This window comes from Lycorma delicatula, chromosome 2, assembly GCF_047948215.1.
Source record: "Lycorma delicatula isolate Av1 chromosome 2, ASM4794821v1, whole genome shotgun sequence".
Taxonomy (NCBI): Eukaryota; Metazoa; Arthropoda; class Insecta; order Hemiptera; family Fulgoridae; genus Lycorma; species Lycorma delicatula.
The window spans coordinates 146,448,356-146,472,425 of NC_134456.1; the positions used below are offsets into that span (position 1 = coordinate 146,448,356).

At 33.2% G+C, this 24,070-nt stretch overlaps 1 protein-coding gene across 3 annotated transcripts in view; it reads left to right on the forward strand.

Annotated features, from left to right (window-relative positions):
• Positions 1-24,070, forward strand: part of Hip14 (palmitoyltransferase Hip14) — a 133,944-nt gene that overhangs the window by 36,050 nt on the left and 73,824 nt on the right. For all 3 annotated transcript variants that reach the window (XM_075356409.1, XM_075356408.1, XM_075356410.1), the window contains exons 7-10: positions 2,333-2,533; positions 5,544-5,705; positions 6,377-6,533; positions 12,767-12,904. In XM_075356409.1, the coding sequence (XP_075212524.1) occupies positions 2,333-2,533; positions 5,544-5,705; positions 6,377-6,533; positions 12,767-12,904 (658 nt within the window). The remainder of the gene's footprint in view (positions 1-2,332; positions 2,534-5,543; positions 5,706-6,376; positions 6,534-12,766; positions 12,905-24,070) is intronic.

Here is a 24,070-nt window from a genome sequence, read left to right on the forward strand (position 1 = left end):
TAAGTGAATTAGTACCAGTATAACAAATTTTCAAAAATGAGCTCGCCATTTTCAGCACATTTCTTAGCATGTTTTTGTATTGCTTTTGTTGCTCTTTTTAATTTTTCAGGGCTGTCTTTAATTAAGTTGCTTAGCTGCATGCATACATAATGCAGACAGTTTCCTCATTAGAATGTATTCTTGTCTTGTATATAATTTTTTTCATCCATCCCCAGATGAAAAAATCTAAAGGTGTTAGATCAGGCAATCTTGGTGGTCAGGAATGTGGACCTCCATGACCGATCCATTTCTCAAGTAAATGATGATTTAAGTGAGTGGAAACAGCACAAGAGCAGTGGGGAGGTGTGCCATTGTCCTAGAAGTATACTTTACATCTCAGCACTAGAACATCTTCTAGTAGCTGCAGCAATTCTTGAAGAAAGTGCAAGTAGACCTCAGCATTTAAGCGGCCAGATAATATGAACGGTCCAAACAGCTGATTGTAAAGAAGGTTGCACCATACATGATGCTAAATCAGTATTGAAAATTGCCTTCCACCATTTCATGAGGATTTACTTTTGCTCAGGTATGCCAATTGCATAAGTTATTGATGCCACCTTGAGTGAAATTTATCTCGTTTGTAAACAAAACATACAAATAAAGTTTTATATTTATATTCTACCAGTTGCAGAACTCCTAGCAAAGTGGACAATTGCCTGGGTGTAGATGTTCAGCTGTCTGTTATGATAAGGATATAACTTGTTTTGTTTCCTCGAAACCATCAAGAATGGTTTCGAGTTCACGAATGCAGAACTCTGATCTGCTTAGAAAGACATTGTGTATTAATGCCTGAACTGCATCGATAATAATTTCATCAACAACAATATCGTGCTAGACAAATTGTGTTTTAGCTAACGAATAGTTGATATTGATCCTGCTTCCCTAAGATTGTGAAAATTTGCGCTGATTATTTTGGGATCTTGAATCTTGTGATTCAGAAAATGTACTTCACATTCTACTGCAGCATTACCGTTACAAATACTTAAAATGAATACCATATCAGCATACTCCTCTGTTGTCAATAAGTACAGCATTACTTCAATGATAAAACTGATCATGTTTAAACAAAAATTCCCAGAAAAACATTGCTAACGACAGCACAGATCATAGTACCCAATATGCTTAATTAATGTACCTTACAGAATTATTTAAATACTAATACAGTATTGTGAATTGTTGATCAGTTCTTATTATTTTATTGCTAACTTTGAAATATATTTTTTCAAATAGTTGATTGTATTTTTGTCGTTAATAAAAAAATTATTGTCTTAAGTATTTTTTATTTTACAATTTTTGAATAATTTCCATTTTTTTTTTTTTAATTTTTAATCGCAGTTTTTAACAGTAAATTCTATTTTTACAAATTTTTCACATCACCAAAAAATAATTTTGTTTTTTTTTACATTAAATAAGTACTTTAATGACAAATTTAGTAATATACTATTTCTAAATAAAATTCAATTTTTCTTTAAATTTTGTTTGTTTTATTTAATTTATCTTTTTTTTTAGAATTAAATTTTCTACAGCTTTTGTTTAAAAGTTTTATGTGTTTATAAACCATTCAACAGAGTTATTGTTCTTCAAATTTAATTTAATGGTTTTCACCCCAGTTTCTCAAAACTACTGCATACATGTTTCAGGGACCTATTTTATTCAATTTTTCAGGTCCAAAATCATAAGAAATAACTATATCTGCTCCTTAATTAGTGTGCTAAAAATTTCAGTATGAAATTTCATGGGGATAGCCGAAATCTAAGCGAAATCTTTCACTAGTCGTAACTTGCAAACAGAGCATTTAGGATACGTTTTCATATGAACTTTTTCCATTATTTTCATGAGTAAAATAGGTTATGAAAGTCCCAGGAGAACTTCATGATATACTTTGTATATTGCATGGGTTGTGATCTGAAATTGTTTCTATTTCTTTTGATAGGAATATCCTGAGAAGCAAGATCCTTACCAGGAATTGAATCTGATCTGATACTTTCATTTTAGTAATCTTTTTTTTTACTCTTTTGTTATGGTTAATCTAAAAAAAATTATAATTTAGAAAAATTATTCAATTTATAGAAAAAAAATTTGAAAAAGATATTACTGGAATTAAATCGTCTTTGTAAGGTGCAAAACAAAAATAATATACTAATGGTTTTTTTATACAAAATTCTTGAATTATGTTATTTCTATAAGGGCTGTTTAAGATTTTTAGTATTCTTTCTGTTTATTAAGATTAGGTATAAATTAGTATCCTGGAAAAGCCATTAACCAGTAGTTCATTTCTTTTTTTTTATTGCAGAGGTTACGTTATTGGTGTATGATAGGAACACCATTTCTTGTGTTCTATGGTGTGGGTGAAACTCTACAGGCAGATCTTCTTTATCCTGTTAAGATTGGTATATTTATAGTTGGTTATATTTGTCTTTATTTTGCTGATCGTTACCTATTTGATGATAGACTTATGAATGTCCTTCCAATGGCTGTTTACCTAGCTACTAAGGTAAATTTATATTTTCATAAATTATTAAATCAATTTTTGTAATATTTTGTTGTTACATATAAATATGGCTAATTTTACTGATAAAGAGAAAAACATATTTTTGAGTTCATTTAACACAATTTGGCAATGTGTATTTTAAATCTGTGTATTTTTTTAATATATAAAATTTGAAAATGCATTTATATGGTGTTGCAAAGTCATGAAAATTTGCTGAAACTCATTTGAACTACATTATGACCTTTCCTTTCACTTATCCTTATCTTGAACTTTTCTAGTGAGAAAGTTTTTAATGTGAAACAAGTAAAAATTACTTGATACAAGGTACATCCTGTGGTGAATGATTAAAAATAACATATCGACAGTCAAGAGTAGGAGAGACGAGTGTCATGAAGCAGAAAGACACCGTTTATCAGCATTCTCCTTTCGCTTTGAAAATGCCTATTTCTTTAAGTGTCTTGAAAATATCTCAGTCATGTCAGTATGAATTGATAGTATTTGGTTTGTCTTGAACCATAAATTCAATCAGGAGAACAAACACTATCTGTCCCAAAAAACTGAAGCGGTTTTTTTTGCTTGAAATCAGTGTTTTGAATTTTTTTATTTGGAGAATGCATACTACACCGTTGTGTTGATTATTGCTTTGATTCAAGAGTATGGTCAGGTTTCATCTCCGTCACAGTAAGAGTCCAGCAACTTATCTCCTTCTTCTTCAGAACATTGCAAAATGAGCACACAACACATTCACTTTTTCAGTACTTACGTATTAACATCACCGCAGTTACAGCTTTATTTAAAAACAAAGTAGTCAATCGGATTTCGGTGGAAAATGAACAGTCAAAATTGCAATTATTTATTATTTAAATAATCAAAACACTCCTTATTAGTCAAGGTTAGTGAGGGAAGCGAGCGTAGATTAAGTTTGGTTAAATTATATTTATAATATAAATAACCATTTATTAAAATTAATAAAGAGACTGTTTTGAACTTTGTTAAACTCTTTATCGGCCCATTTACCACCGAAATCCGATTGATTACTTTATTTTTAAATAAAGCTGTAGCTGCGGTGGCGTTAATACGTAAGTACCACTTTTTCTTATGTCCACCAGTTAAAATTCAGTTAATTGCTTCTTTATTCATTGTGCACATCAGTGTTTTCTTTGTGAAAGTTCATGATGCCACAATATTCCAGGTCATATTGCCATACATACACAAATCTGATTTGTCTATAAATTTCTGTTGGGCATTTGCCTTTTGAGTTGAGAAAACATATTACAGAATAAACTTTTTCCTCAGCAGGATTTTAAATTGTAAAAATGCATTGCACATGAATTATTTATAATCCAATGTTTTACTGAATAACATTGACTAACAATAATGACAGTGTTACCAAAATTGCTAACAAGATATCTAGCTTAGATGAAGTATCTACTTTTTAGAATGCATAGGCTAGATTTACATTTAAAGAATGTAGTCTACAGGTTAGATTTACAGGTAGGTGTATCACTCAACACAGATTTTTGTATTGTGATGAAAATAGTGCAAAATTGTATTTATAAAAGGAATAAATGTTGTATTAAAATCTGATGACTTTCCCCCACTGAGAAGAAATTTTCTTCATAACCTATCACTGAATGTGATGAAAGAACATCTGACCATTCTATGCTGTCATGTCAGTAGACATAAAACATTTTTTTATAAAGAAAATGGCCTGCAGAAAAAGTAAAACAAAAAATTGAAAAGCCAACTCCATACGAAATCTTATCTTGTTTAGAATTGGAAGAAAAAAAAATAGCAACAATCACATGTGTCTACAAAACAAAAAAAATTTCTCCAAAAACACTAAAATGTTTCTCTACAAAAAACATTAAAAATTAATTTGCAATAAATGTTATCAAAATATTTCTCCAGTAAAATTTTTTACAACAATATTTCAAACCAGTTGTAAGAGATTTTTTTCCTGTTTTCTTTATATTTTATCAAATAGGTAATACATTTGAATACTATTTAAAAATTGTAAAAAAATCAAAAATTTTAAAACCATATTATCAGCACTCATTTCATTTTTTTTTCTTATAAGTGTGTTTACCTTCTAAAATATTAGTATTACAAAAATATTAGTATTAATAACACTAGGAAAGTGCAATTTAAAAAAATACTATAAGAATGAAAAAAGAATATGTTTGATAAAATCTAACAGGCACGTAACTTATAAAAATTTGCCCAAGTGACAGAAGGTTAAACTGGTTACTTCACAACTAATTTTCTGTTTGTAGGAAGGTTTCCAATGTTTACACACCTATCTGTAACTGTATCTAACTAAACCAAATGCTTTATTAAGTATTGCATACTTGTGTATATAGTATATATACACGTTTTCAAATAAAACTTTTTATATTAAAGTAGAAAGCTTAAAAAAAGAAAAATCTGGTTTTTAAAATGATAAAATTTACAATAAATAACCATTTCATAAGATTTAGAGTCAGTGTTTAATACATAAATACTAATTATACATTTTCAGTGATTTTTTTTTTTTTTTTTTTTTTTTGAAAAAATGCAGGCTCTACAGAACTATTCATTAAATTGTTGACAGTCTATCTGTTTAAATTCTTGTTTTCATTCTTTGCACTCATTATATATGTAGTTGTCAATTTTCATTTTATCATGAAAAAAAAACAACTCTATTTTTAAGCTGTGTTGTACAGATTTATAAATGGTTAATAGCCCCAAACCTGCAGAATCATAATGTTTTTGGTTACCCAGTCTTTTAAATTTACAGATTAGTGTGTTTTCTTAAAATCTGATCTGGTAGTTGTCCCACATTAACTCTGGCCAGTTTCTCTTTTCTTTACACAATATAAACCAGTTTTTGTAAAGTTTTGTTTCTTTGTCAGGAATTACTGCATTAGAATTACAATAAGGATAAAGATAGTTACAGTATATTAAATAAGAATAATTCTTTTATTAGAATCAGGGTATTCAAATATATATATTTTTTTATGAAAATTTGCAGTTCTGGATGTACTTTACATGGCTAGTAATAGTAGCTCCAGCTGTTGACTTTCTTGAATCACTGTTGTTCCTTACATGTTCATTACTTCTCTGGAATTTTTTTCTCAAGTCATGGAGAGGAGATCCTGGAGTTGTTGCTAATACACAGGATCAGAAATTTAGAGTAAGTAAAGTAAATGAAAAAAAATTTTTTTTTTTTTTTCATTTAGGGTGTTTTTTTATAATTATTTTTACATTTAATTTTTCAATTATTTTCAAGGAATTGTTTTTTTGTGTTAGAAACCTGTTATTTCAATTATGGCATTGCACTCTAATCATCTATGGTATAAATAATGCATGCATATAAGTTAACGTTGCAAAGGTTGTTCAAAAGTATGTTAATAGAAGAAGACTTAGTACATCACCATTAGTAAATCAGAGAAAATTAAATGATGAAAGAAGATAGAGAGAAAAATGCTGGAACTCAGAAGTTTGAAAGAATGATTCCATTTTTATAATGAAATCATTCTTTCATGAATGAAAGAATAGATTCCCGCATGAAGTGGGAATCCATTAAAACAATGGTTTGGTTGTATATAACAAAAGCTAGATATTAGGTTAAATTTCAGTTGAAATGATTGCAGGCAAGTGATGAGATGGTTTTGCTTAACTTAACTGTATCTCAGATTTATACACGTATGAATTTTTATATTAACAAAAAAGTGTTCTATCGGAGTAATTAAGATTAAATTTTTTTTTACAGAATATTTTATTTATTAAGGTAAAATTTAAATTGTAGTTTTAATTAATAATTTTGATTTTCTCCATCATCTTTTTATTTTATTTTTGTTATAGACAATAATTGAATTAGCAGAAAGAGGAGGTTTTGAACCACAGTGGTTTTGTAGTTCCTGTCTTGTTCGCAAACCAATTAGGTCTAAACACTGTTCAGTTTGTAATCATTGCGTTGCTAAATTTGATCATCATTGCCCATGGGTTGGCAATTGCATAGGTATGTTCATGGTCTTCAATTTATTTATTTTTAAGAATTAACTTTGAGTTTTTTAATGTAATTTGTTCCTGAAATGTCAAAAATTCTACCATTAAATTAATTTAAAGCAAGGTTTTTTCATTTTAACTTTTCTTTTTGGTTTTTAAATATTTTTACTTGGTTTTCTTAATATTTAGATGATATTAGTTTTATAAAACTGGTAATATTTATTTCTTGTTAGATTTTTATTTTTGTAAGTTCATCTATAGTTATATTATTCATTTAATTAAAACTGGTTTTCAAAGTTAAAGAATTTTTATTTTTATTTTCTTCTTATTTATACTAGTAATTAAGAGAAAATATTTTTAATTATTTACACTTCTTATTTTACAGTAGTAAGAACAGTTTTGGAGTGATTTAATGAACTGGTGTTTTTTCTTCTATGCATATTTTTTTTTATATTTTCCCATTTCTTTCTGGCCTATGCTAGAATGATTTCTGTTAGTGCTGCATTCCTGCCTTTCGCGTAGAGGATACAAGAAGAGTGTGATTAGAATGTTGTGGTTATTACATCACACCATGTGTTATCAGTATATATCTATCTAACTAAACCTTAATTCAACCATACCTTATTCTCATTTATAATACTGAAATTTTCAAAGATAAATCATCAACTACTCATAGAATCATATTTTTAAATTGTACATTAGTTAGAACTGAATGTAATTAGTACTATTTTACTTCTTAAAAACTATTCGTTATGCCTTAAAAACATGAAGGCATAATAAAAAAAATTAATTAACAACAATAACGTAAAATAATCAGATATTAAAAATTTTACTGTTACCGACACAAAAACGAAGGATGTTTGTAAAAAGTAATATAATTCTAAATTACAAATTTGCCACTATGGCTATGTCTTCTCAATCAAGTGGTGAAGGAAAGTCCGAAATAATATTTGCTAACTTCCGTGTCAAATAATTTATTGAGCTCAGTGCAAGATTTCAAATTGAGTGGCATCTTATTAAAATGTATACTCCTTGTTTGTGTTTGTTCATCTTGTTTGTATATCTTTTTAATGTGATTTACATTGGGAAAAATTATGAAATTTTATGGAAAATTAGTTTAAACATGAACCAGATATCATGGATATCAGGAATCTGGATCGTTAGTGTCAATAGTTCACGAGTGGTCAGTATCCATATTTGATAGTCTACATTCAATACTTATATTTTTTGTAGGTGTTACTCTTGTTGTTAAAGCAAGTTATGACTATTATTACTAACACTCTAATGAAAGTAGAAATCTTCAGGAATTAAAATATAAGCATTCAGGCAGATTTTCATACAGAATTGTTCTCTGATATGAAACTACTCCTCTATGAATCATGAGACCTTGCTGTTGGTGAGGGGGCTTGAATACTCAGGGGCTGGTGATACAGAGTATCTGGACCGAAGGTGCAACCATATCGGAGAGGTATCTGTTGAGAGCCAGACTAAGGAATGATTCCTGAAAGAGGGCAGCAGCTCTTTCAGTAGTTGTTAGGGGCATGAGTCAGGACGACTTAAACAGCCATATCAACATCACTCAGTCCTCTGAGTACTGCGCAGCTGAAAGCAGTGGAAAACTACAGCTGCTTTTTTCCAAGAAAATATAGCTCTCTGCATTTTCATATAGCAGTGAGTATTCCGGAGGTAAACTAGTCCTCCATTCGAATCTCCGGGTGGGGACTACTAAGGAGGGGGTCACCAGAAAATTAAAAAATAACATTGTACGAGTCGGAGCGTGGAATGTTAGAAGTTTAAAAAAGGTTGGTAGGCTAGAAACTTTAAACAGAGAAATGGATAGGATAAATGTGGATGTAGTAGGAATTAGTGAGGTTCGGTGGGAAGAGGAAAGCGACTTTTGATCAGGTGATTTTAGAATAATAAACTCAGCTTCAAATAATGGGCAGGCAGGAGTAGGTTTCATAATGAACAAGAAGATAGGGAAGAGAGTAGAATATTTCAAAATGCATAGCAATAGAATCATTGTAATAAGGATAAAATCAAAACCTAAACCGACAACGATTGTTAAGGTCTATATGCCTACAAGCGCCCATGATGATGATGAGGTAGAGTGTGTATACGAAGAAATTGATGAAGCAATTAAACACGTAAAAGGAGATGAAAATTTAATAATAGTTAGAGATTGGAAAGGGCAAGGAAGTAATTATAGTAGGTGAATACGGGCTGGGCAAAAGGAATGAAAGAGTGGACTGACATAGAGTTTTGCACGAAGTATAATTTAGTAATTGCCAGCACCCAATTTAAAAATCATAATAGAAGAATAATAAGGTGTCAGATGAATCGATGGAATTTAAAGAAGATTGAGGAAGAGGAGGTAAAGAAGCTTTTTGAGGAGGACATCGCAAGAGGTCTGAGTAAAAAAGATATGGTAGAAAATGTAGAAGAAGAATGGGAGAATGTTAAAAAGGAAATTCTTAAATCAGCAGAAGCGAACTTAGGCGGAACAAAGAGAACTGGTAGAAAACCTTGGGTTTCAGACGATATATTGCAGCTGATAGATGAACCTAGAAAATATAAGAATGCTAGTGTTGAAGAAAGTAAAAGGAACTACCGACAAGTAAGAAATGCTATAAACAGGAAGTGCAAACTGGCGAAAGAAGAGTGGATTAAAGAGAAGTGTTCAGAAGTGGTAAGAGAAATGAACATTGGTAAAATAGACGAAGCATACAGGAAAGTTAAGGAAAAATTTGGGGCACATAAATTAAAATCTAATAATGTGTTAAACAAAGATAGTAAACCGATATATAATACGAAAGGTAAAGTCGATAGATGGGTGGAATATATTGAAGAGTTATATGGAGGAAATGAATTAGAAAATGGTGTTATAGAGGAAGAAGAGGAAGTTGAGGAGGATGAAATGGGAGGAACAATACTGAGATCTGAATTTAAGAGAGCATTAAAAGATTTAAATGATAGAAAGGCTCCTGGAATAGACGGAATACCTGTAGAATTACTGCGCAGTGCAGGTGAGGAAGCGATTGATAGATTATACAAGCTGGTGTGTAATATTTATGAAAAAGGGGAAGTCCGTCAGACTTCGAAAAAAGTGTTATAGTCATCATACCAAAGAAAGCAGGGGCAGATAAATGTGAAGAATACAGAACAATTAGTTTAACTAGTCATGCATCAAAAATCTTAACTAGAATTCTATACAGAAGAATTGAGAGGAGAGTGGAAGAAGTGTTAGGAGAAGACCAATTTGGTTTCAGGAAAAGTATAGGGACGAGGGAAGCAATTTTAGGCCTCAGATTAATAGTAGAAGAAAGATTAAAGAAAAACAAACCAACATACTTGGCGTTCATAGACCTAGAAAAGGCATTCGATAACGTAGACTGGAATAAAATGTTCAACATTTTAAAATAATTAGGGTTCAAATACAGAGATAGAAGAACAATTGCTAACATGTACAGGAACCAAACAGCAACAGTAACAGTAATAATCGAAGAACATAAGTAAGAAGCCGTAATAAGAAAGGGAGTCCGACTAGGATGTTCCCTATCCCCATTACTTTTTAATCTTTACATGGAACTAGCAGTTAATGATGTTAAAGAACAATTTAGATTCGGAGTAACAGTACAAGGTGAAAAGATAAAGATGCTACGATTTGCTGATGATATAGTAATTCTAGCCGAGTGTAAAAAGGATTTAGAAGAAACAATGAATACCATAGATGAAGTCCTACGCAAGAACGATCGCATGAAAATAAACAAATACAAAACAAAAGTAATGAAATGTATTAGAAATAACAAAGATGGACCAATGAATGTGAAAATAGGAGGAGAAAAGATTATGGAGGTAGAAGAATTTTGTTATTTGGGAAGTAGAATTACTAAAGATGGACGAAGCAGGAGCGATATAAAATGCCGAATAGCATAAGCGAAACGAGCCTTCAGTCAGAAATATAATTTGTTAACATCAAAAATTAATTTAAATCTCAGGAAAAAATTTTTGAAAGTATATGTTTGGAGTGCCGCTTTATATGGAAGTGAAGCTTGGACAATCTGAGTATCTGAGAAGAAAAGATTAGAAGCTTTTGAAATGTGGTGCTATAGGAGAATGTTAAAAATCAGATGGGTGGATAAAGTGACAAATGAAGAGGTATTGCGGCAAATAGATGAAGAAAGAAGCATTTGGAAAAATATAGTTAAAAGAAGAAACAGACTTATAGGCCACATACTAAGGCATCCTGGAATAGTCGCTTTAATATTGGAAGGACAGGTAGAAGGAAAAAATTGTGTAGGCAGGCCACATTTGGAATATGTAAAACAAATTGTTAGGGATGTAGGATGTAGGGGGTATACTGAAATGAAACCACTAGAACTAGATAGGGAATCTTGGAGAGCTGCATCAAACCAGTCAAATGACTGAAGGCAAAAAAAAAAATAGAAACTACTGCCTCTATTTTAAAATTGTATTGGTATAGGAAACACTATGACTCTTCTGTCATACAGCCTGACAGTCCCTATGTAATTTTACTTATTTAGAAAGTTAAAGGAACATCCCAGATTAGTGCATTTTGCTGACAATAAAAAACTGAAAGAAACAATGTATTTTTTTATTTTGAGAACTAGAATAAACTTTTATAAGACGCATTTGTTAACTAGTTTATTACTGGGATAGATACTTATCTGATTCAGCAATTATGTAGAAAAGCGAAAAAGGTTTGTACGAGGTATTTATTAAATACCTTGAAAAAATTAAATACCAAAAGTATTTAATACCTCGTATTAAATACCTAGGTTTTTGTTAAATAAAAGATTGTATTTCTTTCTTCTTAGAGATAGCTGTTACAATTGATTGTGAGCTCTGTGGAAGTGATGTTGGACATGTCTAAATCATCATTACAGACATCAATACTCTGTCATTCAGTTGATTGTGAGTCGTTTAGCGCAGTTGTTTTCTGCCAAAATAATGCTTATTTTAAAAACTGAGCAATGTGTCAATTTGGAATATTTGTAAAATTAAACAGAATTCTAATGAAATGTTTTCAAATGCTTTCTGAAGCTTATGGGGAAAAATTCATGTCTTTTGATATGTTGGAATGGAACAAAAGATTGTGAAGGACAACAGAACATGGAAGAAAATGAAATTCTGATAACCTTCCGCTTCAAAAACAAGAGAACATAGAAAAAAATTGGCTAGATTATTTTAGAATACTGTTGACTATTTAGAATACTACTGCCATGAATATTGACAAAAGCTTAACCTAAAATTTTATTTTAGGATCACAAGAAAAAAGCTTGAGCCAAGATGGTCCCTAGGGTTCTCACACCCGAGAAAAAAAAGAACATCACAGGGAAATTTGCACTGATATAAGTACTGTTGTGTTACTGCAGTAACACAATGATGCTTAGAGTTGATGCTATTCAACTCGATTCAAAAAATAATTACTTATGAATATGAAATCTTGATCTTCTAGTGTGATCCTGAAAAACATCATCACCAAAAATAAAATAATGCCTATCAAAGCAAGTTCAAATTCAAAGATATACTTTTGTTTTTTTTTATGTCAGGGCTGTAATGTTGGAAGAATATATTCCAGAAGGCACAACAGTCAACTAGCATTATTAGAAAAAAATTTTGACAGTTGAGAGAAAGTCAGAAAAAATTGACCATACTGGAAAATGGTTTCATTTTGTATCAGAACAATGTGCCTATTCACACAGCTATTTTGAAGCAGTTTTTGGCTGACAAAACACACTACATTGGAACATCCTGTAGATGTGGTACCATGCAACTTTTCGTAATGTGAAATTTGTACTTAAAGGAACATGTTTTGAATTGATTGATGCAGTAAAAATGAAAAACAACTGACAAACTGACTGCTCAATATCTTCAACCAGTGGAGAATAATGCTGCAACGATGTGTTAGTGCAAATAAAGGATTAAATTGAATATGTGTAATTAATATGTATAAAAAAGGTGAGTCATTGTATCAGTTTCATTACTTAATTGTCATATCTCATATAATTCATTTTTTCCATTTATTTCTATGTTTGATATTAAATAAAAAACAGACATTTTTTCAATATCACCTTTATTTTTCTTGAATTTCATTATTACAAAAATCTTCTTTATAAGTATGTCACTATTGAAGATGAATACATGTTTAGTTTTGCAGGAAAAAATATATGTACATATTGAGTATCATTAGGTTTTTTAAAGTAAGATTTTTGTGTGTTTAAGGTGCCAGGAATCATAGGCATTTTATGGGTTACTTATTGATGTTGCTTGTGATGTGTTTATTTATGCTCTATGGTTGTACTCAGTATTTTCCACTAAAATGTCCATTAGCAACAGAACCGTATGATGATGGTTGGGCAAGTAAGTATAATCAGTTATTGATTTATCATTAGCTAATTTTAAGTTTTCTCATTAATGTTATTGAAATTCAGTTCTTTGGTTTTAAATATATAAAAGTTCAAGTAAAACTTTGAATAGGATTTAGTTAGACATTCCTAAAGGTACTAATTTCTGTTACAATGTCAGTATACAATATTGTGTCATAACTGTGTATTATAAAATATGTTATTTTTATTATCGATATCAATTTAAATGTAGTTATTTCTCCTTTGTCTTATTATTTTTTTCCTTTTGACAGAATTATATTTTTTAAAGTTTTTATTCAGTAATGAGGTTAACCCAGATTAAGCTGCGGACCTTCTAACATCTCAGTGGTAGAACTACTGATATGAAAAGTTTCAGACTAAAGCAGAGGCACTAAATTATCACTATGTAATTCTTTAACATAAAGACTGCTTGCATTAACATTAGTGATGTAATTGTTCATCATATTGGATGGATGTAATCGTGAAATCTAGTTAGATTAATCAGGGATGACTGACACATGTAAGTGTTTTTTATAATGACTCTGAATGCTCATATTTAACAGTTTTAGAAAATACTGTGGTAGTTATATTATCAAAACAAATGGCACTAATCAAGTAATTTTGGGTGGGTTGTCTGTATTACAGTCTTGTCTTTTGTAATCAAGAAAAATGTCTTGGAAGTAGGAGTTCAAGCAATGGATAGCTGTGAAAATTAAGATTTTATTCCATCACTTAAGTTCAGATGTTGAGATATAAATGAATCTCCACTTAGATAAAAAATTCTTTAGGAAATATTTCACAGTTTGATTTATATTTTTATAAAATTTATGTATAAATAGAAACACGTGATTTGGTATTAGATTTCATATTGATTAAATAAAATCTTTCTGTTCCAGGATTTTAAATTACTCAATACACAAAACGTTTGTCACAACTATTTGTCTTTATTTAGAGTTTTTAAAATTCATTGTGTATAATGGGCAAATGAACAAGAAGATAGGGAAGAGAATAGATTATTTCAAAACGCATAGCGATAGAATCATTGTAATAAGGATAAAATCAAAACCTAAACCGACAACGATTGTTAAGGTCTATATGCCTACAAGCGCCCATCAGGATGATGAGGTAGAGTGTGTATACGAAGAGATTGATGAAGCAATTAAACACGTAACAGGAGATGAAAATTTAATAATAGTTGGAGATTGGAATGCAAGCATTGGAAAAGGCAAGGAAGGAAATATAGTGGGTGAATACGGGCTGGGCAAAAGGAATGAAAGAGGGGACTTATGGAGTTTTGCACGAAGTATAATTTAGTAATTGCCAACACCCAATTTAAAAATCATAATAGAAGAATATACACTTGGAAAAAGCCAGGCGATACTGCAAGGTATCAGATAGATTATATCACGGTTAAGCAAAGATTTAGAAATCGACTCGTTGACAGCAAAACTTACCCTGGAGCAGACATTGATAGCGACCACAATTTGGTGATAATGAAATGTAGATTAGGGTTTAAAAGCCTGAAGAAAAGGTGTCAGATGAATCGGTGGAATTTAGAGAAGCTTGAGGAAGAGGAGATAAAAAAGCTTTTTGAGGAGGACATCGCAAGAGGTCTGAGTAAAAAAGATAAGGTAGAAAATGTAGAAGAAGAATGTTAAAAAGGAAATTCTTTAATCAGCAGAAGCGAACTTGGGCGGAACAAAGAGAACTGGTAGAAAACCTTGGGTTTCAGACGATATATTGCAGCTGATGGATGAACGTAGAAAATATAAGAATGCTAGTGATGAAGAAAGTAAAAGGAACTACCGACAATTAAGAAATGCTATAAACAAGAAGTGCAAACTGGCGAAAGAAGAGTGGATTAAAGAAAAGTGTTCAGAAGTGGAAAGAGAAATGAACATTGGTAAAATAGACGGAGCATACAGGAAAGTTAAGGAAAATTTTGGGGTACATAAATTAAAATCTAATAATGTGTTAAACAAAGATGGTACACCAATATATAATAAGAAAGTTAAAGTTGATAGATGGGTGAAATATATTGAAGAGTTATACGGAAGAAATGAATTAGAAAATAGTGTTAGAGAAGAAGAACAGGAAATTGAGGAGGATGAAATGGGAGAAACAATACTGAGATCTGAATTTAAGAGAGCATTAAAAGATCTAAATGGCAGAAAGGCTCCCGGAATAGACAGAATACCTGTAGAATTACTGCTCAGTGCAGGTGAGGAAGCGATTGATAGATTATAAAAACTGGTGTGTAATATTTATGAAAAAGGGGAAGTTCCATCAGACTTCAAAAAAAGTGTTATAGTCGATACCAAAGAAAGCAGGGGCAGATAAATGTGAAGAATACAGAACAATTAGTTTAACTAGTGATGCATCAAAAATCTTAACTAGAATTCTATACAGAAGAATTGAGAGGAGAGTGGAAGAAGTGTTAGGAGAAGACCAATTTGGTTTCAGGAAAAGTATAGGGACAAGGGAAGCAATTTTAGGCCTCAGATTAATAGTAGAAGAAAAATTAAAGAAAAACAAACCTACATACTTGGCGTTTATAGACCTAGAAAAGGCATTTGATAACGTAGACTGATATAAAAAGTTCAGCATTTTAAAAAAGTTAGGGTTCAAATACAGAGATAGAAGAACAATTGCTAACATGTACAGGAACCAAACAGCAACAGTAATAATTGAAGAACATTACAAAGAAGCCGTAATAAGAAGGGGAGTCCGACAAGGATGTTCCCTATTTCCATTACTTTTTAATCTTTACATGGAACTAGCAGTTAATGATGTTAAAGAACAATTTAGATTCAGAGTAACAGTACAAGGTGAAAAGATAAAGATGCTACGATTTGCTGATGATATGGTAATTCTAGCCGAGAGTAAAAAGGATTTAGAAGAAACAATGAACGGCATAGATGAAGTCCTACGCAAGAACTATCGCATGAAAATAAACAAGAACAAAACAAAAGTAATGAAATGTAGTAGAAATAACAAAGATGGACCACTGAATGTGAAAATAGGAGGAGAAAAGATTATGGAGGTAGAAGAATTTTGTTATTTGGGAAGTAGAATTACTAAAGATGGACGAAGCAGGAGCGATATAAAATGCTGAATAGCACAAGCAAAACGACCCTTCAGTAAGAAATATAATTTGTTTACATAAAAAATTAATTTAAATGTCAGGAAAAGATTTTTGAAAGTATATGTTTGGAGTGACGCTTTATATGGAAGTGAAACTTGGACAATCGAAGTATCTGAGAAGAAAAGATTAGAAGCTTTTGAAATGTGGTGCTATAGGGGAATGTTAAAAATCAGATGGGTGGATAAAGTGACAAATGAAGAGGTATTGCGGCAAATAGATGAAGAAAGAAGCATTTGGAAAAATATAGTTAAAAGAAGAAACAGACTTATAGGCCACATACTAAGGCATCCTGGAATAGTCGCTTTAATATTGGAAGGACAGGTAGAAGGATAAAATTGTGTAGGCAGGCCACGTTTGGAATATGTAAAACAAATTGTTAGGGATATAGGATGTAGGGAGTATACTGAAATGAAACGACTAGCACTAGATAGGGAATCTTGGAGAGCTGCATCAAACCAGTCAAATGACTGAAGACAAAAAAAAAAAATGTGCAAATTTATTATAAAACTATGTTTGAACAATTAAAAATGTTCAATTATTAATAAAATAATTCTGTTTTAGCCTTAAAAATTGTTATTTGCAATTTCTGATTTTTATTAGTAACTGTACGTACTGAAAAGAGGGTTTTTACTGCAAAAACTCAGGTGGTCTTGCATTACAGATGGGAAGGATTTTTTAATAAATATGGCTACCATAATAAATAGAGCCAAGAATATTGTATTTTATTTTCAATTAATTTAATTATATTTTGTGATTTGGCAAAACCATCCTTTGTCATAGGATAACTAAAAACTGTTTCCCTTGTTATCAAACTGATTTTTTTTAGTTTTGAAAAACTCTTCCATATGTTCATGTTTACATTCCTAGGATTATGAATTTGTAAAATGAACTAACTGCCGCAATGGTTTTTCATAGATTATTCTACAGACTTTAATAAACAAAGTAAAATATTTTATCTCCTCCACATTTCATTTTTGCTAAAAGATGGCTCCAATGTGTTTTTAATGCTGTGTGTTTGAATCATATGTTGTTCATTTTTGTATTTTTTATTAATACCTTTTTGTAATTGCAGAATGATTATACCTATTTTCATAAAGTAGTTATTAGAATCTCTTAATATGTGAGTAACAATGAAATCCCATGATTTTTAGAAAACAAAATAGAGAATGGTTATTTTGCACAAGTCTACCAAGAAAAATTCTTTAAAATTCATTTGAGGCATTCTTTAAAAAAAACTGATTGAAAAGTGGTTTTAAAAAGTATTTATGTTATAGGTTTCCATATCTGTAAAGCACGGCAGATGGTTTCAGAAATTATATAATTTTTCAAAAATAATTATAAAAGTATAAACAAAAGAATTAATTAAATTGAAGATCACGTTGTAAATTACTAAATACAAACATTCATGTGAATGTAAAGACATATAGCCTAACATTCATTTGAAAATTTAAAGTAAATTTGAATTGAATATGAATATTTTTTTCACATTTGTTTGTTTTAGTACTGAAAACAAAAGAACACAGAATGCATGCTATAAGTTATTATTTATCATATACTTATATAAATATATATTATATATATTTATACTTATATAAATACTTATATATACTTATATAAATATACATACCTTTTATATTAATTTTATTAGATTTAAAAATTCTGAGTTTTCTTAGGGTAATGTATCAAATTTCTTCCTTTATTTCTTTTAACTAACAATGGATGTATTTTTTTTTTCTGAATTTTTATGGGCATCGACTGCTAAGGTCATTAGCCCTCGTCACATTGTTTAAAAGAAATTATTATCTCCATCAGGGTCGTCATATGTAAGGGTGTAAAGGGCCCTTACATTTTATTTAAAAACACAAACTTCACAATAAACATTAAGACATAAAAGACAAGGACAATCACAAACACTTACGGGGTGTAAAGGGCCTCAATATTAAAATTTGAGATAAGGTTCTCAAAAGACCATGAAATAAAAATTTCAACTTATCAATACCATTTCTTTCTTTATATATATATATAAAACTACCGCTTAGAGATTCTTTTATCACAGCTTTAAACTTTCATTTTATAGACTTTTAAGAAGTCCACTGGCGTGTAAAAATGCAACTATATTTTCTTCATTTCCATTATCCAGATCAGCACTAATATTATTTCTAAGACGGAACCTCTCTCTGAGGTCCTCATATATGGTACACTCTTCTATCAGATGCTTGATTGTCAGTGTTTTATTACAAACACCGCACATTGGTCTCACTTTGCCGGTTAACAAATATAAATTTGTTAGTCGCGTGTGACCGATTCTAAGTCTGGTCACCGCTACTTGTTCACGGCGAGTCAACTTAAAGTCTCTTTTCCATTTATAAGGAGAAGTTTTTACTGAGTTTAATTTTGTATTTAAACTCCTCCATTCAGCATTCCACTTGTTTTTTACTATGTTTGTTAGACGGTTTTTAACATCTGCCACTCTTACAGGAAATGCATCCAAATCATCGCAGACTGTTGCCTTTCTGGCAGCTTTGTCTGCCATTTCATTACCTGTAATACCCGCATGCCCGGAGTCCATACAAATACGCATCGCTGTCCTCGTTGTTTTAGAACGCATAAAATGGACAGGATGTTTGCAATTAGGACATCCTTAATGTTCTTGTTCCGAATTGCGACAAGTGCACTTAAAGAATCGGAACATATTAACACTCTCTCTTCGCAATAGTATTCAGTATAGCGAAGAGCTTGCTGAATTGCAGTGAGTTCTGCCGTGTAGACACTGGCCACATCTGGCAGTTTCCAAAAGTGGGCTTCTCCATTTACATATATTGAGCATCCAACACCATGTTCGGTTTTAGAACCATCAGTATAAATTCTAATATGTTCTTCGTAAGTACTGACGATTGCCAAAAATTCCTGTTGAATGATCACTGCTGGTTTCTTTTTTATTTCTCCTTGAGAGAGATCCAAATTTGTATTTACCGCTGACAAGAGCCATGGTGGTATTTCTCTAGTAGAAATCGCCAATGTATCTGGAAAGGCAATTTCGTATTTACTTCTTAATTCGTGGTACCTAATTCCGGCTGGTCTGGAATAGGTAGCACGACGTTCGTATAATGCAGCCATAGGATGGTTATTGAAAAGTTTATTATTTATATGGGCAGAATAAGCCCATATATTTGCTGCGTATCTTAGTAAAAGGATCTCTCTTCTATAATGTAGTGGCATTATTCCGGCTTCAGACATCAGACTAGCAGCCGGACTTGTGCGGAAAGCACCAGTTGCATATCTTATTCCGCTATTATGAACTATGTCTAACTTTTTTAAATGCGACTTTCTAGCGGATGAATATACGATACATCTGTAGTCTAGTTTAGATTGAACCAATGCTTTATACAATCTCAATAATGTCTCTTTGTCTGAGCCCCAATTTAGGTTCGATAGACATTTTATAATGTTTAGGGCTCTTTTGCATCTATCACTCAAGTCCTGTATATGTAATCCCCATGTAAGGGATTTATCCAATACTAGTCCTAAATATCTTACATTGTCTTTATATTGATTGGATTATCATCAATTGTCAACGCAGGACTTTGATGAGGAATTCTCTTCCTACAAAAGTGTACACAACAGCACGTTTTTTCTGGTGAGAATTGGAATCCGTTATTCCTTGCAACTTCATTTAGAACATTGTACTCTCATTGCAATTTGTACCTCACCATAGCAGTCTTGTTGCTGGCATACACAATTGCCAGATCATCAACATAGACGCTTTTGCTGGTTTCTACTGGAATGGCTAATATCAATTTATTAATGGCAGTGGTAAACAAGGTACCGCTCAACGGCGAACCTTGTGGTATGCCATTTTCCAAATTTCTTACAGATGAATATTCGCTACTGACTCGTACTTGGAAAGTACGGTCATTCATATAGTTGCTCAGTAAGACTGGCAGGTTGCCACGAATGCCCCATTCATGTATCTGGAGCATTATACCATGACGCCAGGTCATATCGAAAGCCTTCTGAAGGTCAAAGAAGACTCCGACACAATGTTTCCTTGTAATGAAGCGGTTATATATAACGTCCTCTAAGCTGATCATTTGATCAGTGGTAGAATGGTATTGCCGAAAACCTGCTTGATACGGTAATATCAGGTTTTCTTTTTCCAAAACCCAGACGAGTCGATTATTAATCATTTTTTCAAATATTTTTCCCATAGCGCACGTCAAGGAAATAAGGACGATAGCTATTGGGGTCTGTTAAATTTTTAGTTTTATTTGGTATTGGAACAACATGAGCTTTTTTCCACCATTGCAGGTACATTCCATCCTGCCATATTTTATTATAAAGTTCTAATAATCTACGCTTTGCAGTGGTATTCAGCTGCCTGATCATATTATAATGGATTTCATCCGGACCAGCAGCTGTGTTACCTGATTTTTCCAATACTTTCACGAATTCTTCCATTTTAAATGGTACATTATATGAGTAATTATACTCAGTTCTGAAGTTTAGTAGACCTTCAAGTTGTTCTTTTTTAGTACGAAAATCTTCTTCGTAGTTGGCCGTTCTGCTGGCCTTTTCAAAGTGATTGGATAACAGCTCTGCAATTTCATATGGAGTGTCTTTTATTTCATCTTCATCTTGAAGGCTAGTTATGGGAGCAAAATCATTACGCCCACAAATCGCCTTCACTTTCCTCTAAACATCTGCTGCAGTAGTAGTTTTGTCGATGGATGACACGTATTGCTGCCAGGATCGTTTCTTTGAGTCTATCATAAGACGTTTTGCATACGCCCTGTATTCCTTAAAGGCAACAAGATTTTCTATGCTAGGACGCTTCTTAAAGGCGTTATACGCCCTTTTCTTTCTTTTTATAGCTTCACTTATTTCATCGTTCCACCATGGAACGGGTTTCTTCGTAAGTTTCCCAGATGTTTTGGGAATATATCTCAATGCCGACTCAAGTATTGCATTTGTTATGGCGTCGACATCGTCCCCGATTTCTCCAGTTGTTTCTGGGAGTATATTTCTAGCTGTGAAGCTCGTCCAGTCTGCCTTATCAAATAATCATCTTTTAGAGATGGGATATGTTTTTCTTGTAATATCAGTTACAATTTGCACCGGGAAATGATCGCTTCCATGCAAATCGTCTATGATATGGAAGCTGTACCTCGGTGCTATCGATCCGCTTATAAGTGCAAGATCTATACAGGACGTCGATCCATCTCTGGCATTGAAAAAGGTTCCTGATCCGTCGTTTAAAATAATAAGTTCAGAATTCATCAGGAACCCTTCCAGTTCTCTTCCACGGGGATCTACTCGATCTGATCCCTAAAGAGAATTATGAGCATTAAAGTCACCCACCAGTAAAACAGGTGGGGGAAGCTCGGAAATTAGTCTTTCTATGTCATCCTTATTCCAATCAAAATACGGCAAAAGTATATGCTACAGACAGTGACCTGGAGCGGACGCTTCATTCTAACGGCGACCGCTTGTAGGTTGGTGTTTAGAACAACCGCTTCGGTGGTAGCTCTAGTTGATGTTAATATGGCTACTCCACCTCTAACTCTTACATTTGGCGGTTGATCTCGCCGGAATATATTGAATCCTTTTAATTTAAAATTTTCATTTCGGCGGAAATGCGTTTCTTGCAGACATATACAAATTGGGTCTACATCATGTACCAAGCGTTGGAGCTCATGGATGTTTGAAAAACATCCATTGATGTTCCATTGTACTATCGACTCGCTGATTTTAAATTATATTATAGCCTAGGTTTTCCCTTCGGCCATCCTTTTTTCTTTTCTTCTCCATCTTACGAACAGCATCGTGTTCACGGAGAAGATCGTCGCCCGTAAAGCTTCCGGTCTCCGAATCGGAGACCACCGAAGCCGCCGACGACGACGGGCATGGATCGGTACCGGTTACAGGCGTCGATTGTGGGGCGGCAACTTGGCCGACCCCAGACACGAGGGACGCACCGGTCACCGCCTGCGGAAGGGGGGGACATTCGTCCCCCCTGTGAAATTTTTTGTGGCCTCTGAGGCTTAGAGGCCACTTCAGTTACAGGAGGCTTGGTAGCCTCCATAACAGACTCTGTAGCTGTCACTTTCTTCTCATCAACTAAAATCTCACTAAGACGGACTTGGATTTCAGGTTTAGTGTCCATTTACTTCTGTACTGGAACGACTTTCTGTTTTGGAGATATGACTTCAGGAGGCTGTACAATTATTCTTGGCTTAACAGGTTCTTTAGTACTGAGAGGCTTCATTTTATTTTCAATTATCCTCTCAATTAAGCCAGCCAAGGTAGGTGCGAGTTTGTTGATGATTGCACTCTCATCAACAGCAACTGGAGCAGGAGCATGAACAGCAGCCGCAACCTGAGCATAGGTTGTTGTTGCTCTAGGTCTGCGGGCGTTTACGATCTTCTTAGCTTCAAAGTAGCTGACCTTTTGCAGGGTTTTTACTTCCTGCACAGCCACTTCGTCTTTGTATACAGGACAGTTCCTGGATCTACAGGAATGCTGTCCTCTGCAGTTTATACAGGTAGGAGGCTCCTTACACGGCTCTCCTTCATGAACTTCATCACCGCACACGCATATTTGCGGCCTCTCACACCTAACAGCGGTGTGTCCAAAGCGTTGGCATTTAAAGCATCGCATTGGTTGCGGGACAAATGCCCGCACATCCAACCGATGTATGCCCGCTCTTATCTTCTCCGGCAAAGTAGGCCAGTTAAATGTAAGAACATGGGATGCTGAAGGTAGGACTTCGCCATTCCTTCTCATGTTCAACCTCCGACATTCTAATACTCCCTGCGACGCTAATTCTTCTACAATTTCCTGCTCCGTACAGTTAACAAGATCCCGACAGACCACAACACCCCTTGAGGTGTTGAGCTTGCCGTGGGGATCAACACGTACAGCTAGTTCTCTAATTTTTTTAAGACCTAGGATCTTCTGAGACTGTATATCATTTACAGTCTCTACATGAAGTCCAGTGAAAGTTTTCCTAATTTCCTTAACAGGGCCTCCAGCACATTTTGTTATTTCTCGAGCAATGAGGAATGGACTTACCTTCGAGAAATTACCGTCTTCTTTTGTAATAACTAACTATTTTGGCTTTGGAACGTTGCTTTTGAAGAAAGCTTTTTGCAAGCTTTTCCTAGCCTCAACTTCAATTTTACGAGATTCTGCGCCCTTTCTCCGTTTTGCCTCTGGCAAAACGGCTGGTTCTAGACGAGGGTGTTTGCGTGAACCTTTCTGCCACGTTTGGTTGTTCAGTTTGCATGAACGATTAATCCCTGCTGTAGTAAGGCTAGCCGCCGGGGTACACCCCTACTCCAGGGCTACCAACCCTGGAGGTCCGTTCCGGTACTCCGGTGGAACCGGCATATGTCCTGGCAGAGAGCGGATGCGCAGTCTCTGCACTGACTCCAGGCCCTTACACACCGAGGCTTTCAGACTTGCCATCGCGGGGGGCATGTGGACAACGAAAGGTCTCCGTTACACCTGCAAATAACTTCGACCGTGGCCGCCACATCGCCAGCTCTAAAGGCAGTATCAATCCATTTCCATAATTAGTGAAAATTTTGTATCTGCAGGTGGCCGTGAAATCCAGTCCTCTAATTCGGCCTGCAGATGAAAATCGGCCGAGAAAAGTATATCCGAGAAACAATACTCGGAACCCCGTTAGCCAGCTATATGTAATGTACGTGATTACAGCTGTTGTCGCGCTGGACATGGAACATAGATGTTGTGTTCCGGACGTGGGGATTATCTACCTCAGGGCATGGATGTATTTTTGTTAAGTTTATTTAATTTTGTGTAACCATATTACAAAGTGATAAGAAGTTTAGAATTATTTTCTTGTTCAATATCGTTATTTCATTTATATTAATATTAAATAGATTAATTTTATTATTAATCATTGTAATTATATTACATTATTTCGATGTTTAAAAAAAAATGTAGGTGTATACAGTATACAAACACTTTTCAGTAATTATATTTAAACACCA